The sequence below is a fragment of the Felis catus genome, chromosome A2 (genome assembly GCF_018350175.1).
Source record: "Felis catus isolate Fca126 chromosome A2, F.catus_Fca126_mat1.0, whole genome shotgun sequence".
Lineage (NCBI taxonomy): Eukaryota > Metazoa > Chordata > Mammalia > Carnivora > Felidae > Felis > Felis catus.
In genome coordinates this window covers 4,329,532-4,344,038 of record NC_058369.1, presented here as the reverse complement: position 1 = coordinate 4,344,038, position 14,507 = coordinate 4,329,532, and the positions used below count along the sequence as shown (strand labels likewise).

At 55.3% G+C, this 14,507-nt stretch overlaps 1 protein-coding gene across 6 annotated transcripts in view; it reads left to right on the top strand.

The window, feature by feature from the left end:
• The window catches only part of RANBP3 (RAN binding protein 3), a 55,173-nt gene that overhangs the window by 33,958 nt on the left and 6,708 nt on the right, over positions 1 to 14,507 (top strand). For 4 of the 6 annotated variants that reach the window (XM_011287630.4, XM_011287643.4, XM_011287647.4 and 1 more), the window contains 8 exons: positions 121 to 157; positions 255 to 341; positions 2,180 to 2,251; positions 7,492 to 7,557; positions 8,314 to 8,406; positions 9,872 to 9,990; positions 10,985 to 11,098; positions 12,995 to 13,098. In XM_011287630.4, coding sequence (XP_011285932.1) covers positions 121 to 157; positions 255 to 341; positions 2,180 to 2,251; positions 7,492 to 7,557; positions 8,314 to 8,406; positions 9,872 to 9,990; positions 10,985 to 11,098; positions 12,995 to 13,098 — 692 coding nt within the window. The remainder of the gene's footprint in view (positions 1 to 120; positions 158 to 254; positions 342 to 2,179; positions 2,252 to 7,491; positions 7,558 to 8,313; positions 8,407 to 9,871; positions 9,991 to 10,984; positions 11,099 to 12,994; positions 13,099 to 14,507) is intronic. The other 2 variants (XM_045044486.1, XM_045044477.1) reach the window with 1 other exon arrangement.

The following is a 14,507-nucleotide window of genomic DNA, read 5'->3' as shown; positions in this document are numbered from 1 at the left end:
GCTCAGGGAGTTGGCCCCCAGGGCCGCGTTTCAGGACGCACTCACTGAAGAACTCCCACGCTGCAGGGTGCGGGGCAACCTGGCCCTCTCTCACCGCCCTGCCGTGTGCTCTCGTTTCAGAGGCCAGCCGGAGGCTCCAGCCCCGAAGGTGGAGAAGGTGAGGAAATCTCTAAAACGGTTCATCCTCTTTGGTTGTAAAAGCGAAAGCAGCCTGACTTTCTCCTCCTCTTCCTCCTCCTCCTCATTTTCTGTAGATTCCGACCGAGAAGATGGAAATTACTGCCCTCCTGTCAAGCGAGAAAGAACGTCCTCTTTAACCCAGTTCCCACCGTCACAGTCAGGTAACCGTTGCAGACCGTTCCCAAGCGGTGAAAGCGTCCGTGCTCCCCTCTGATGTCTCCTGCTCGGCCCAGATCCACTTAGAATCCATCTGAGGCTCAGCGTCTGCCAGGAATGAGGCTCCAGTGCTCCCCACTCGAGAACCCGTGCCACTTACAGAGGCTTGTGACCTAGCCGACTAAAAGAAAATGCACCAGGAAGTAGTCCCTCTAAAAGAGAGGGAAAGGATGGTCAGTCCTGTTGGGAGCTGTGGCCATTAAGTACATGTCCTCCTGCTCGGGTGTGTGACTGTGTCTGTAGACTGCAGGCACAGGAAGCGAAAAGTAGTGCGTCCTCCTGACCCTTCAGGCATGTGCCTAGAGCTTGGCAGTCTGGTCCAGAAGCCCAGACACACACACACGGTACATAACGAACCAAGTGGCCCCGGAAGACACTTCGGTGATGGAATGCCATGAGCCCCCAAAGGAGGAGGGCTTGGTGGGACCTTGAAGGGTGGGCCAGGCTAGGACCCTGCGGAAGTGGCTGGGCCCGAGGGCTTGTATGGAGACCGATGCAGGAAAGAGGGCGTTGCCCAGAGTAGAGAGAGATGCCGAGGCTACTTGGTGAGAGGTTCTCTGAGCCTGGGGACAGCCCTGCAGATTCAAGGGCAAACATAGCCTCAGGGCTTGCCCCTTCCCCTCCCCATCTTGACTTGGTCCCCCTGGCGTCGTCCGTGTTCTCAGTCTTGGCGCCCAAGTGCAGACTCAGAGATGCGTATGTATTTAGAGAGGATCTCCGGTTACCTATCTTGGCATCCATTCTTGGGAGGTTTGTGTAACTGTGAACCTTAATGATGTCACTCTAAGAGAAAAAGCACACGCTGGAAGGTCATTTGTGCTTACAGGAGTAATGTAGACGTTACAGGAAGGTGCAGTGTAGAAAGCGAGCGTCCTTTCAAGATCCTCCCCTGAAACACACTGGATTTCCTCCCTGTTGCCCTTAACACACGTATTGTGGACTTTGCCACACCCTTTCTCATGAGTGCTCCAGGCCCCTGAATGGATGCACTGTCACTTGCTAATAAGCAGGCCTTGAGGAACCTGTCCAGGCTTCCATAGACCTCCTCATCTCCCTCGTTGCCCGGTGCTCCTGTGAGACAGGGAGCTTCTGCTTCCTGGCAACGGATCGCATTCCTTGGCGTTCACCGTGCACTGCTGAGCCACGCGCTGTGGCAAAAGGTGCAACAGAGAAGTGGTTTGTGCTGTGGCCCTAGGCTGCGGGGACAAAGGACAGCCAAATATCTCCCCTCTGCTCTGGCACAGTGGCATAGGAAATAGCTCTCAGTCACCGCGGGCGGAGAGACACGAGCAGAGCTGGTAACTTGGAAGGCGTTGTCGGTGCCCTGCGCTCTGATTCTGTAGCTGTGTCCATCCACCCAGATAGTTCTTCAGCTCCGAGGGCCATTGCGTTACTGCCCGGCCCACACCCCAGGCAGCAGTTCATAAGTGTAAAGTAAGATCCTAAACAGGTGAGGGGAGTAGGGGTGCAGCCAGCCAGCGAGCCCTGGCAGGTGACAAGGAGCAGGGACTGAGGCTGGGAACATCCAGTTCATTCTGCTTCCCTCCTGGCTGCCCACTTAGGGGCCCAGGGTGCCAAGGAAAAGCCAGGGGCATGAGGACGAGACAGGCGGCCACAGTGGACCACAGCATCTAACGGCCTGGTTCACAATGTTGAGCCTCCTAGAGCGGGGCTTGGAGATCGACCCTTCAGGTGGGAGAGGTGACCCGGTTCGTGTGTTCTCCGCCTACTCACGTTGTTTTTCCTCTTGTTCCCTTCCCTGCCCGCACCTCCTTGTCGACAGTATCAAAAAACAATGTTTTTATGCCATCAACCTTCTGCGAGCCATCTGCAGGCAATTCTGACTCAGAACCAGGTGAGCCCTCGTGTCCCTTTGTGTTTTACTGCCCGTCGCTAGGGGTTTTCCTGGGATGAAAAGCAGTTGATATTGTAAAATAAGATCTTAAACAGGAATGGGCAATTTGAAAAACGGATTCTTTTTCAGTTCTTAAATGTTTTCCCAAATCTTCAGCTCGTAGATTTGGAATCCAGTGTGAGGCAAGCTTCACAAGCCCTTAGTTTTTTTCCTCTGCAAGGAGGGCCTGGTCCCAAGGAGTCTTTAAAGTCTTGTTGTTTTTTTGGTTTTTTTGTTTTTGTTCTTGCAAAAACAAAAAGCAGCTATAGATCAGCGTACTGCTCGTTTACAAGGTTTTTGCACAAGTAATAACTCATATCGTTTTTTTAAGGCAAACGGGAAATACACAGAGTGAAAGAATCTGGCTGCCCCGCTCCCTTCCCCACCCCAAGGTAACTGCTGCGAGGCCGATGGAATTTTCCAGACCCCTTTTCTGCGCATCAGACCCTCACACTAATAATCAGTGTGACTTAGACATGTTCAGAGGGATATGTGAGCGTACTCGGTCACAGCTTTAAACCTTGAGGGCAAGACCTTGCCTCCCCCCGAAGACTGAGAGGGCCTTCCTTTTTTGGTCTCTCGCTGGAGACCCAACTCCAGGATTTCCTGAACGTTTCTCCCACGTGGCTGAAATTCCTCATAAAATATTTAATGAGCAAGTTCAACCACCCGAATTCTGTAACCCAACCTGCCTTATATAAATTCATTGCCGACTTCAAAAGCATTGCAAGAGAAGTCCTACTCTGGCATGAGGGCAGTGTTTTTATAACTTACGGGATCGATTCGATAGCCCCGTTTCACACAATTGAACTCATTTTGGTTCGAAAAGCAGACTGTTTGGAGCTGACCCTCTCACCAGGTCCTAAAGAGGAGTTTGGTTTCTAAGCGTCCTTGGGAGTGCCTGGAGTGCTCGCTTAGCAAGAACGCTGTGAAAGGTAGGGGCGACGTTAGCCGCGGTGAGCCTCCTCTGGGCCAGGCTGTCAGTCCCCGAAGCCGAGTGTCTAGATCGCGTGGAGCCGGCGATTTCCATCACAAATCTCACAGCCCCTCGTGAGGTCTGTGAGTGGTGGCCTCGCTCTCTTCTTTCCCCCCACAAAACCTTCATTCTGCAGCATCGACAGCAGGGCCACCCTGAGAAAAGGGGGTTCCCAGGCCTGCCGAGGCGCCCCGACGCAGCTTCGCTTCCTGCTACCTGACGCAGGGTGGAGTCATATCAGACTTGCACATCGGTCCCACAGAGCAGGCCTCCTCTGACCTTGCCTGCCTGCCTTTCTTTTGGTTTTTAGCTTTAATCGGGGGGGGGGGGGGTGCAGATTTTAAACTTAGGGAAGAATTTTATAAAGCGCTTCTATATCCCTTTGCGCATTTGATTTTCCCCAGTCGCCCCAGTGATGTCCTTCATAGCAGAGGGACCAAATCCAGAGATCATGCACCACGTCTCTCTCTTTCCATCTGGAATACTGCCTCATTCTTCCCTTGACTTTTATGGCCGAGAAGACGACAAGCCCATTATTTTGGAGGAGTTTTTCTGTCTGGGTTCGCCCAGGGATTCCTGGCGATCCCGCCCAGGTGGTGCGTCTGGGGGCTAGAATAGCACAGGAGCGAAGCTGTGTTCTGCCCGGCGCCCCAGCCCTGCTACCAGTGGGGCTGATTTTGCCCTCTTGGTCACAGTGGGTTCTGTCCGTTTCTGCTCTGTGAGGTCACCCCCTTTTTTCCAGAGAGACGCTCTGAGACCCTGGGGAAGCCCACCCCCCCGCCACTTTTCCCCTCCAGCATCAGCATCCACTCGTGTTCCCTTGCTCGGGTTAGTCATTCCTCTGATGACCGATCACGGCGGGATTTTCTGCCTTCGTTGTTGCTGGTACGTTCAGGTGGTGCTCTCCTGTGGGAGAGGGCTTTCCCTTCTGTCCGCTTAGTCCTTTGTGATCCTGTACCTCAAGGTGGGCGCGTGGATTCCTGTTTTAGGCAGCCAGTTACAGTCTGTCATTCTTAGTGCAGAACTTAACCATCCCAGATTTGGCCAGCGGGAGTCGCATCACACGGGTTCCTGTGTCATTTTGCCACGACGCGTTATTCTTTTAAGTGCTTTCTTTCTGTCCTAACGAGAGAGGCTCCAGGCCCGTCATCATGTCTGTTTTTCTCAGAGGGGCCCTTAGTGGAGGGAGCGTGGTCTCCGGAAACCAAAATCTGGGTCTCAGCAAGCTCACCGCCCCTGGACTGTCACGGCGCCTGGGCCTCCTCGGTGCCCAGAGACGGGGACACGTACCCGTACTTGCGTGCACACACGTGTGTACCCGTACACACGTTTCTTTGTATCTGTCCGCGTGTATGGGTAGCCCCAGGCTCACGTGTACTTCCAGTCCAGCACCAACAGGGTTCATCTGAACCTCCTTGCTTTGAATTTCTCCCTCTTTCTTTCTTTTTTTTCCTCTAAGTTTATGTATTTATTTTGAGAGAGAAGCGTGAGCTGGGGAGGGTCAGAGACAGAGGGAGAGAGAGAATCCCAAGCAGGCTCCGCACTGACAATGTGGAGCCCGATGTGGGGTTCAAATCCACGAACCGTGAGATCGTCATCACCTGAGCCGAAACCAACATCAGACGCTCAGCCTGACTGAGCCAGCCAGATGCGCCTCCCTCTTTCTGACAGTAAGAGACCTGCTGCCTTCACCTGCAGTGCACGTTCTTATACCCTACACGTGCCAAGCACCCTCCCACCTGCCCCTGCCCGGCCCCCACCAGGCTGTCTGTTCCTCTGGCACACACCAAGTTCAAGTTCCCTCAGGGGTGAGTGTTGCTTCCCTCACCTGTCACTTGGGGTCTTCCCGAGGCAGGGCGGAAAGCACCCGCAAAGAGGCCTGCTTGCTTTCAATGTGATCGGAGGAGGGCAGAGACTGCTTCAGAGGGAGCAACCTATCCGCCCAGTAAGCTCACAGAGGGGCACGAGCGTGCCCCCGGTGCAGTCGCTCTTGGACGCCAGTGACCCTGCCACGTGTGCCAGGGCTCTGGCTCATCAGACAGGCCACACCTCTTCATTGTGCCCTGACCATGTCGCAGGAAAAGGGAGTTTCTTGAAGCCACGAACAGAGAGCACGTCTGTTTTGGTGGAGATGGGGCCCGTGAGCCCCTCCCTGTGAGCACACCTCCCTGCTGCCTCGGGCTCCTTCTGTCCCCAGTCCTTGGTTGCCATTACAGGCGTGGCTTGCTTTGCCTGTGTGTCGTCCGCTCGCTGCAGCATTCAGTGTGATTTCTTGTGAGTCTGCTAGGGGGGCCGGGTGCGAGGCCCGGTGCCGCGATGCTAGGTGACGGCGATCGTCCGCACCTGTGCCCCCGCTGGTCGTCCTCAGCTAGCGGCAAGGGTCGCATGCTGCCACCGTTGCTCTACACAGAGCAGAGAGGTAGAGATTGATCAGGGGCCACAGTGGAAGCATTGCAAAGCCAGCTATAAGGCTTTTAAGAATTGGCTCAATTGTGAACTTCGTCTTAGTTTTTCCTTAATGTTTGTAAATTGCCAGTCGTCTTATGAATGATACTGAGCTTTGGGAATGTGTTTGAGTATTTCCCTTCTAAAAAGAAACATCTGGCAGCTTGTCTTCCCCCGCATCTGGGGTGTCTGAATCTCGGGAGGGTGGTTTTTATGACCTCTCTCTTACGGGAGCGACCCCAGCTCCACTAACACAGGCTCTTGGAAGCCTGGCGGACTCAACTCCTTCATACGAGCTAGCAGCGAGAGTTTTTTAATCCTGTTTTTGCCCAAGGAGAGCAGTTTGGCTCACCCACGTGCAGACAGCAGAAAGACTTTCCTGCTCCGTTCAGAATTCTGATTTGACTTTGTTTTATGCCTGAAAGTTTGCTCTGGTAAGGCATTTTTGGTGTTCTAGTGTAGAGTTGGTTGGTTTTTAGTGTATTCACAAAGTTAAGCAGCCATCGCCATAATTAAATTAATTTTAGGTCATTCCATCACCCCGAAAAGAAACCCCGACCCCGTCAGCAGTCACTCATCACCCCCTCCCCCAGCCCCTGGCAACCAAGAATCCACTTTCTGTCTCCATGGATTTGCCTGTTCTGGACGATTCATATAAATAGAATCACACACTGTGTGACCTTCTAAGACCTCTTTCCATTTGTTTGTCTTTACTTTCTTCCAATGATGTTTTGTAGTTTTCATTTGTTAAATTTATTCCCACGTATTATTCTCTTTGGTGCTATTGTAAATGGAATTGTTTCTTCAACTTTGTTTTTGGATTATTTGTTGCTAGCGCATAGATTCACGCAACTGATTTTTGTGTATTGATCTCGTTCCCTGCAACTTGACAAGGGTTTCTTCTGATGAGTTGGACCTTAGCACAAAAGCAAGGCTGCCTCCGGTAGCCCCGAATGCTGTCATCCCTGTGCTGCCCCAGGGACAGACCTTCATGCTGACCCTTCCTGTCAAGCACATCAGGCCTTCCCCCCTCCCCACCCCTTAGGAGACAGGCCAAGTCCACAGCACGCACAGATTAAGGGATTTGTATGGACCAGTGGCCCAGCTGAAATCAGGCTTTGAGCCGTCGCCCTGCTTCCTTCCCCTTCCTTCTCCTGGGCCTTCCAGTGTTCTCAGGAAGCGACGAGGTGAAGTTCTCCAGACACATCTGGAAAGAGAGCGAGCCTGCTGTCTGCCACCTTTGATCTTTCACCACAGAAAACGTGTCTCATTTCCCAGACATCTGCTGGTGGTGCAGAGGCTTCTCCTGATTACACAGGCATTCTCTGACAAGACAGAGAGACAGGTCTAAGAAAGGGAGACCGGTCCTAGAGACCCTGATTGGGTGACTCCCTGACATTCTCCAGGGCCTGTGAGCCCAGCACAGCTCCTGGCAAGCTGCCGGGTGAGGTGCCCCAGGCATGGACCAGCTGTGCACGCACTGTCACTTTTGTCTCGCACCCTCAACAGCCCCCGGTCTTTCATTGGCAGCACGCGACCTGGAGTCAGCACTCCTGCGACCCCCTGCCTCCTCCTCGTCCAAGCTACTGCCTTATGACCTTGGTGGTTGGACCGGGCTTCTGCGTTTCTGTTTTAGTTTGGAAACATTTCCCGGGTTCTCCAGGCTCATGGCCACTGAAGCCCAGACCACGGTCTTCCCCTGCCCTTGACCGTCTCAGCTTCGCTGCCATCCCCAACCCCTAAGCGGTCCTGCTTTTTACCTTTTGTCTTGTGCTTGTAGAGGAAAAGAGCAGTGGGTTCCGGTTGAAGCCACCAACACTGATCCACGGCCAGGCACCCAGCGCAGGTAGGTGCCCGCCTTTGAGGACAGTAGAGGGCCTTTCTCACACCCTTCCCACCTCTGTGCAGCCTCTGTTTGCGTGGCTGCCTGAGGCAGCCCGGCTGGTGTGCTCCAGGCTCAGCCCGCGCTCCAGGTCTCCTCAGTTCCCTGGTGCATGAGCATTGACAAGTCACTCTAAAGAGCCCATCAGATCAGGAGAGATTCTCCCACCCGGCAGCCCTCTGCCACCCTGAGGGGGGTGGGTGGTGAGGGAGTGGACTTGGCTCGGTGTGGGACGTTGAGGCTCTGCGGCCCGCGTTTGCTCTGTCGGTTCAGGCTGTGTCTCCAGAGCGTCCCAGCCCCAGAGTGCCACAGAGTCACCCCAATCAGCGGAGTGGCCACGAGCCAGTGGCCTGCTGCTGGGGAACAGGGCCTGGCAGTGGTGCGGAATTGGAAGCATTCTCTTGTGGCTCCTGCCCAATTTGTGTTTGGCAGAAGGGTTTTCTCAGTGTGGCATTTTGAAAAGCAGGTGCAAGGGTATTTTTATGTGAGCCTGAGCAGAGTCCTAAACCCTGGGGGCCTGTCTGCGGCTCTCCGCTCTACTTCACCATCTCTGCTTGGCCCTTTAGCCCAGCACTTGAGGACAGCTGTCCCGTGCTTCCCCCGTAACATTACTGTACTCACCGGATTAATTTCTGTAAAGCCCCCTGAGAGCCGTTGCAGGGGTGTGCGTTTCTGCCCATGAAGACCGAGGGCCCCGGGCAAGCCATCCTCTGTTCTCAGGTCTGCCGAGCCAGAAACCCAAGGAGCAACAGCGGAGTGTGCTTCGCCCGGCGGTGTTGCAGGCCCCGCAGCCAAAGGCACTGTCACAGACCGGTAAGAAACGGCCTGGCACACGGGCTCGCACGGTGGGGTGTAGAGCGTTCCTGAGATGCGCCGGGGGCAGCTGTGTCTCCAGCGAGGGGACTTCAGCCATATGTGTTGAATGCGCTCCAGAACAGAGAGAGTGCTGGGGAAACGATCCTTTAAATCCTCGGTGAGCTCAGGGAAGACAGAGAGAGATGCCGTCTCCGTGCAGCACTGGGCCACGGTGACAGCCGGTTAAGATGTGCTTTGTGCACGCACTGGCTTCTACAAGCTGGCCCGCTCCCAGGCGTCTGAGATTCAGCCCAGCATGTTTGCAGGCAGAACTCAGCCCCGTGTGTTTGAGACACTCGTGTCATTTTGGTCACGTGCCAGCCGGAAGACCTAACTCCTCAGCCACGTTCCCACCATCTCCACACGGTGGTGGTTTGCAGTTAACCCTTAATTTATTAATACTAATGAGCTTTTCTTGTCTTCCTCTTGGTCTTTCCCTGTAATTTAAAAATTCCTCATCAGAAGCAATCCAACATCCCCTGTGAGGGAAATAGTTAATATTTCTGAAGAGTTTCAGTGGGAAGGCTTTTTTACATGATGCTGAAGAATCAGCCAGATTTAAAGCTGTGCGTGTCACATGATCTCAACTATTTCAAGGGCAAAGATGCAGGAAACAAAGATGTTTCTTTTTAATTTTTCTTTTTTCACGTTTATTTATTTATTTATTTATTTATTTATTTATTTATTTTAACGTTTATTTATTTTTGAGACAGAGAGACACAGCATGAATGGGGGAGGGTCAGAGAGAGAGGGAGACACAGAATCTGAAACAGGCTCCAGGCTCTGAGCCATCAGCACAGAGCCCGATGCGGGGCTCGAACTCACGGACCGCGAGATCGCGACCTGAGCCGAAGTCGGACGCCCAACTGACTGAGCCACCCAAGCGCCCCAACGTTTATTTATTTTTGAGACAGAGAGAGAGCGTGAACAGGGGAGGGTCAGAGAGGGAGACACAGAATCCGAAACAGGCTCCAGGCTCTGAGCCGTCATCACAGAGCCCGACGCGGGGCTCGAACCCACGAACTGTGAGATGATGACCTGAGCCGAAGTCGGCCGCTTAACCAGCTGAGCCACTCAGGCGCCCCAACAAAGATGTTTCAAGTAAAACTTATTTTATAAAACTCCTAATTGTTCCTTCAACATGTATTTTTTTTTGTTTTTTTTTTTCCCATAATTAGCAGTGTTGTTTCTAAGTATGCTGAAAATTCGTACGGTTCTTTGTGGAATAAGCCGTAAGATATTCTCATTCCCGTGAGGTTTTAGTTCTGGGTTTGTTTTTCTGTAAGCATTTGTGATTTTTCAGTGGTGACGCCAGATCCTGTTCTTTACAAAGGAGAAGTGACCCTCTTGGTCTAGATGGTGACAGGGGCGCAAGAAGCCCTACCGCACTCCCGTGACCCCACGCTGTCCTTCTCTCCCACAGTCCCCAGCAGCGGCACCAACGGGCTCAGCATCCCGGCAGACTGCACGGGGGCCACGACGGCCACATCGCCCGACACCCCCGCGCGGAGAAGTCCGTCTGATGAGGCGCGAGCGCCTGAGGTGCGTCCGTGCTGGGCGGGGAGCTTCCCCGAGCGTGTGGGCGGTTCCCTGCCCCGAGCAGAGCCAGGGCTGGCCCGCGTGGAGGCTTCTGGATTAGCTTGGCAGCGTGTGCACACAGCAGCCACCGATGCCAGTAGTTGCCAGAATGCCGATGATGGTCCGCGCGCAGTTCCAGAGTCCCGCCTGCCCAGGCTGAGTGCCGCCCAGCCACGGGTGGCGGGCGGGCCTCTGAGGAGTCCCTGGGGCCAGAGGAACGGCCGTCACTGATGGAGCCTCGTGCCGTTGTACATGAAGAGATGTCTCCCCTCCCTGCTTCCACAGCTGAGCAACCTAGGGATTCGATACACGGCCCCGTGCTAACTGGAGAAATGTGCCTGGGGAGGCAGCTCAGACACCTTTCTTTCTTTCTTGCAATGGAGCCCAGGGTTCTGGGATCGGGCGGGCCGAGGGCGTTTGTGCCCAGTAGTGTCACGCAGCAGCTGCTCGATGAGGGTCCCGGACGAAGAGCTTGCACCTGCGGCCGGCGGGGGGCGGCCTTGCGGTCCGGCTGCAGCAGCGCCCCGCCCGCCACACGCTGAGCCGCCCCGCGCGTGTGCTCCCGTGTCCGCGGCAGAGCTGCCGCCCGGGCCTCTACACCCGCCGCCTCCCCCACACCCCGTCCGGGTGGATGTTGGAGCCCAAGCGGTGAAAAGCGTCATCTGCGATTCAGTGTTAGAACGTCCCTCGGCCCCCCGCCTTCCAGCCGCACTTTGCAGGGTTAACATTAGGAACCGTCGCTGCCACCTGCCACCACTTGGAAACGCGGGGGCCGGGGCAGCAGCCCAGTAAGTCTCCTGCAAGTCTGCTGCGAGCCCGGGGGACACTGAGGCGGCCCGGACGCCCAGGGACCCCGCCAGAGAAGACAGCAAGCACGTGAGGCGTGAGAGGGCCCGTTTTGCTCATCGGGGCTAACCTGTCTGTCGCCTCTTCTCGGTTGTCTTGTTTGTGCCTCTAGGACAAAGACCCCCAGAAGAATGAGCCTAGCGGTACCGGGGAGGACTGTGAGAAAGCAGAGCGGGCTGTACAGCAGGCGTTTGTGTTCGGACAGAACCTGAGGGACAGAGTCAAGGTGTGTGAGTGCTTGTGCTCGGGTCGGTCCGCCTGGCTCCTCTTTCCCGTCAGAGGGGCGAGGAGGTGCACACAGTGCGTCGCGGGATACTCCTGTGGCTCTCGGCGTGTCCAGCAGCTTCCTGCTTTACACGCCTTCCACACCGCACCCTCCGCGGCGGGCCCCTTGTTCTCCTGGGAGCAGCGGACAGGGAGGCAGCCGAGCCTGCCCGTCCCTGAGAACCGACGCTTTCGAGGCAAAGGAGGCCGCGTGATCGGTCCTTTCCGCATCGCCAGAGAGGCTGCTGTCGCCTGCCTCGAGGGCTTCTCTGGGCACAAAGCAGCACTTAGACCGCTTCGCTTCGTTCTGAGTTGCTGGAGGCCGGTCCTGGGGCGTTGAGCCCTGGTCCCTGCCCTCTAGGCGCCAGGCATATACTCCTCCCCCCAGTATGGCAACCAAAAGTGTCCCCCAGTAGTGTCGAGTGTTCCCTGTGGGATTAAGTCACCCCTAACTGAGAAGCATTACCTTATTTTTTTAAAGGAGGGCAGACGGAAAGGTAACTGTTTTCTCTCCCATAGGAGGCAACAGCATCTGTCTCCTCCTGGCTGCCCCAGGGCCTGTTGGTCTAGGGGATTTTGAGTCGGGGGGAGAGCATCTGGCAGTGGCAGGGGACTGGGCTCTGGACCCCGTGTGCTGACGCTCTGGGAGACCAGACTGGGCGGCAGTGCCTGTCCGGCCACAGGGACAGAGTGTCCTTCTGGGCCATTTCCAGCAGTTCATCGGCAGGAGCTCCTTTAGAAGCCTGAGAGACCACATCAGTGGCTATGTCTGGGGACGTTTGTGGTTGTCACGACTAAGGCATAGGTATTACTGCCATCCAGTGGGTGGAGGCGAGGGATGCTGCCCAGCCCCCCACAGGGTCCAGGGCGGCTTCCCCACAGAGGGGTCCCGCCCCGACGTCGAGGGTGGTGACAGGGAGAAGCCCTGAAATAAGGAAACCCAAGTCTCTCGGGTGCATAGAGAACTTTGGGTTCTGCCGCCCGCTTTCTGCTTTGGTGCTCACTGCCCAGGAGAAACCCAGATGCCCAGAGGTGAAGAGTAGTGTTGCTGTTGCATGGCTTTATCCAAGATAATGAGTCCCTGGAGGCTGCTCACTCCAGGGAGAAGGAAGCAGGAGAAGAAGGAAGGGCCTGGAGATCCCCTGTGCTGGGGGCAGTGGTCTGGCCTGGGCTGTCAGGTTGAGTCTGTTCCTAGGGTTTAGGGGGACGGCTGCTTGAAATTGGGGCGGGGCTTTCTCTTCTGGAGGCCCGGGGCTCCTGCGATCCGTGGTCTCAGTTAAAATGCCAGCCTCTCAGTGGGGGTGACTTCTGGACACTCCTGAGTCTCTGCTTTCCCGGTCATAGAATGAGGCTGAGAATGCCCATCTCTCAGGGGTCCCAGGAGGGTCCCATTCAATGAGCTGTTTAACACAGCTGGCACAGCACTTAGATTAGAGGAGCCCTCAAGAAACGATGCTTTTATTACATTTATAATACACCCCTGAAGGTATCAGATTTGTAAGTCTACCGTGGTCGCGTTACAGAAGCGTTGTTGAAAATGCCAACAAGATGCCAGCTTGAGGGTTTGGTTTTTTAACAAAAAAGAAAAAGCTCTCTCATGTCTTATGGACTGTGTTTTATATCTTCACCGTTAAAAGCAGAAATGGAGACATTGATCACAGCCCCACTCCTGGTATATCCACACACACACACACACACACACACACACACACACACACACACGCCCTCACACCTGTGCACGATAGGATTTGTGTCCTGGAAATGTACCATGTGGCCTAAGGGTTGTGCAGACAGGCTGAGCTGTAGAGGCCAGAGCAGGCAGGTCTCCGACTTGTAACTGTGCCTCTCTGTTTCCCAGTTAATACACGAGAACACTGAAGTGGCTGACATGGAGAATGCCGGACATCCCAGTTCAGAAACGCCGACTGCGACCAACTATTTCCTTCAGTATATCAGCTCCAGGTGTGTGTCTTGGGCCTGTGCCCAGCTGCAAGAGGGGCCTGTGGTCCTCCATCGCCCGTCACTGGGGACCCAGACAGGAGACAGCACCGGGGGCAGGAAGGAGCGGGGGGGGCGGATTTTACCAGAATCCTAGACACACCCCCCCAGCTTCTCCCTTTATTCCCACTCTGGGCACGGCTCTGCAGGGGCCAGGGTGCTGTGCTTCGACAGACACAAGGCAGGATCCAAGTTTTGCTCGGCCCTCAGAGGGATCTCTATCACCCGGATCTCATGCCCAGAGCAGAACGCAGGAGGCCAGTGTCTCCTTTGCCTGTTACCCACCAGGTTCCGGCCTGTGGGGACCCTTCCACTGGATCCGAGCTCGCCGCTGGTGAACACTGCTGGTAGCAGTGCTCACTAATGGCCTGGGGGCCCCACGGGTGTTTCCGAAGGAAAGCGTGTCCCTGCCTGGGAGACAGGCCAGCAGAGCAAATAGAACATGGGCTCGGATGTTGTAGAGGCCTGGCATGAATGGTGGTGACGTCGCACTTGGCTGCCTGGACCCTGATTAACAAAGTGCATCAGATGTTGTTTTTAAATTTTTTTTTTTAATCTTTATTTTTGAGAGAGGGGGGACAGAGTGGGAGATGGGAAGGAACAAAGTGCATCACGTATGGTTTCTTAAATTTTTTAATCTTTATTTTTGAGAGCGAGAGAGAGGGACAGCGCGGGAGGGTGGGGAGGGACAGAGACAGAGAAGGAGGGAGACATGAATCCGAGGCAGGCTCCAGGCTCCGAGCCGTCAGCACAGAGCTCGATGCGGGGGTCAAGCTCACGAACCATGGGTTCGTGACCTGAGCCGAAGTCAGGCGCTTAACGGACTGAGCCACACAGGCACCCCAGCATCAGATATCTTTTTAAAGACCCATTTTTGGGGCACTGCAGCATTTCCCAAATTGGGACGCACTTACAACTGGGACATCATAAACTGGATGAAATGTGATGGTGAGGGCAGCTCCGAGGTCATCCCGTGTCACCTGCCAGCAGCCCAAGGGTGGGAGGTGTCGCCTCCTTTGTGCAGGCCAGGGGATGGGGCTCACAGAGCTGCAGTGACTCACGGGGGCGGCTGCTGCCAGGGACGGGCGAGTTCCTTCCGGGAAGTGGGTGGCTCCTGGTCTGACCTCTGTGGTCAGCCTCTCGGAGGCGGTGTCCTCATGCACCCCGAGGGTGACGCCCACCTCCAGGGGTCAGGGAAGGTGGCCGTGGGGCGAAGGTGCCCACACGAAGTGGATACTTGGAAATGGGGGCGGAGCTGCGGGGGTGTGTTTACCATCTGGTACAGCCCAGCCTGGAAGCTTGTGAGCCCTACGTGCTGGGCCCGTCCCCCACAGGGAAGGCTGAACGGGGCCTACACCAGGCTTTCTCACCCA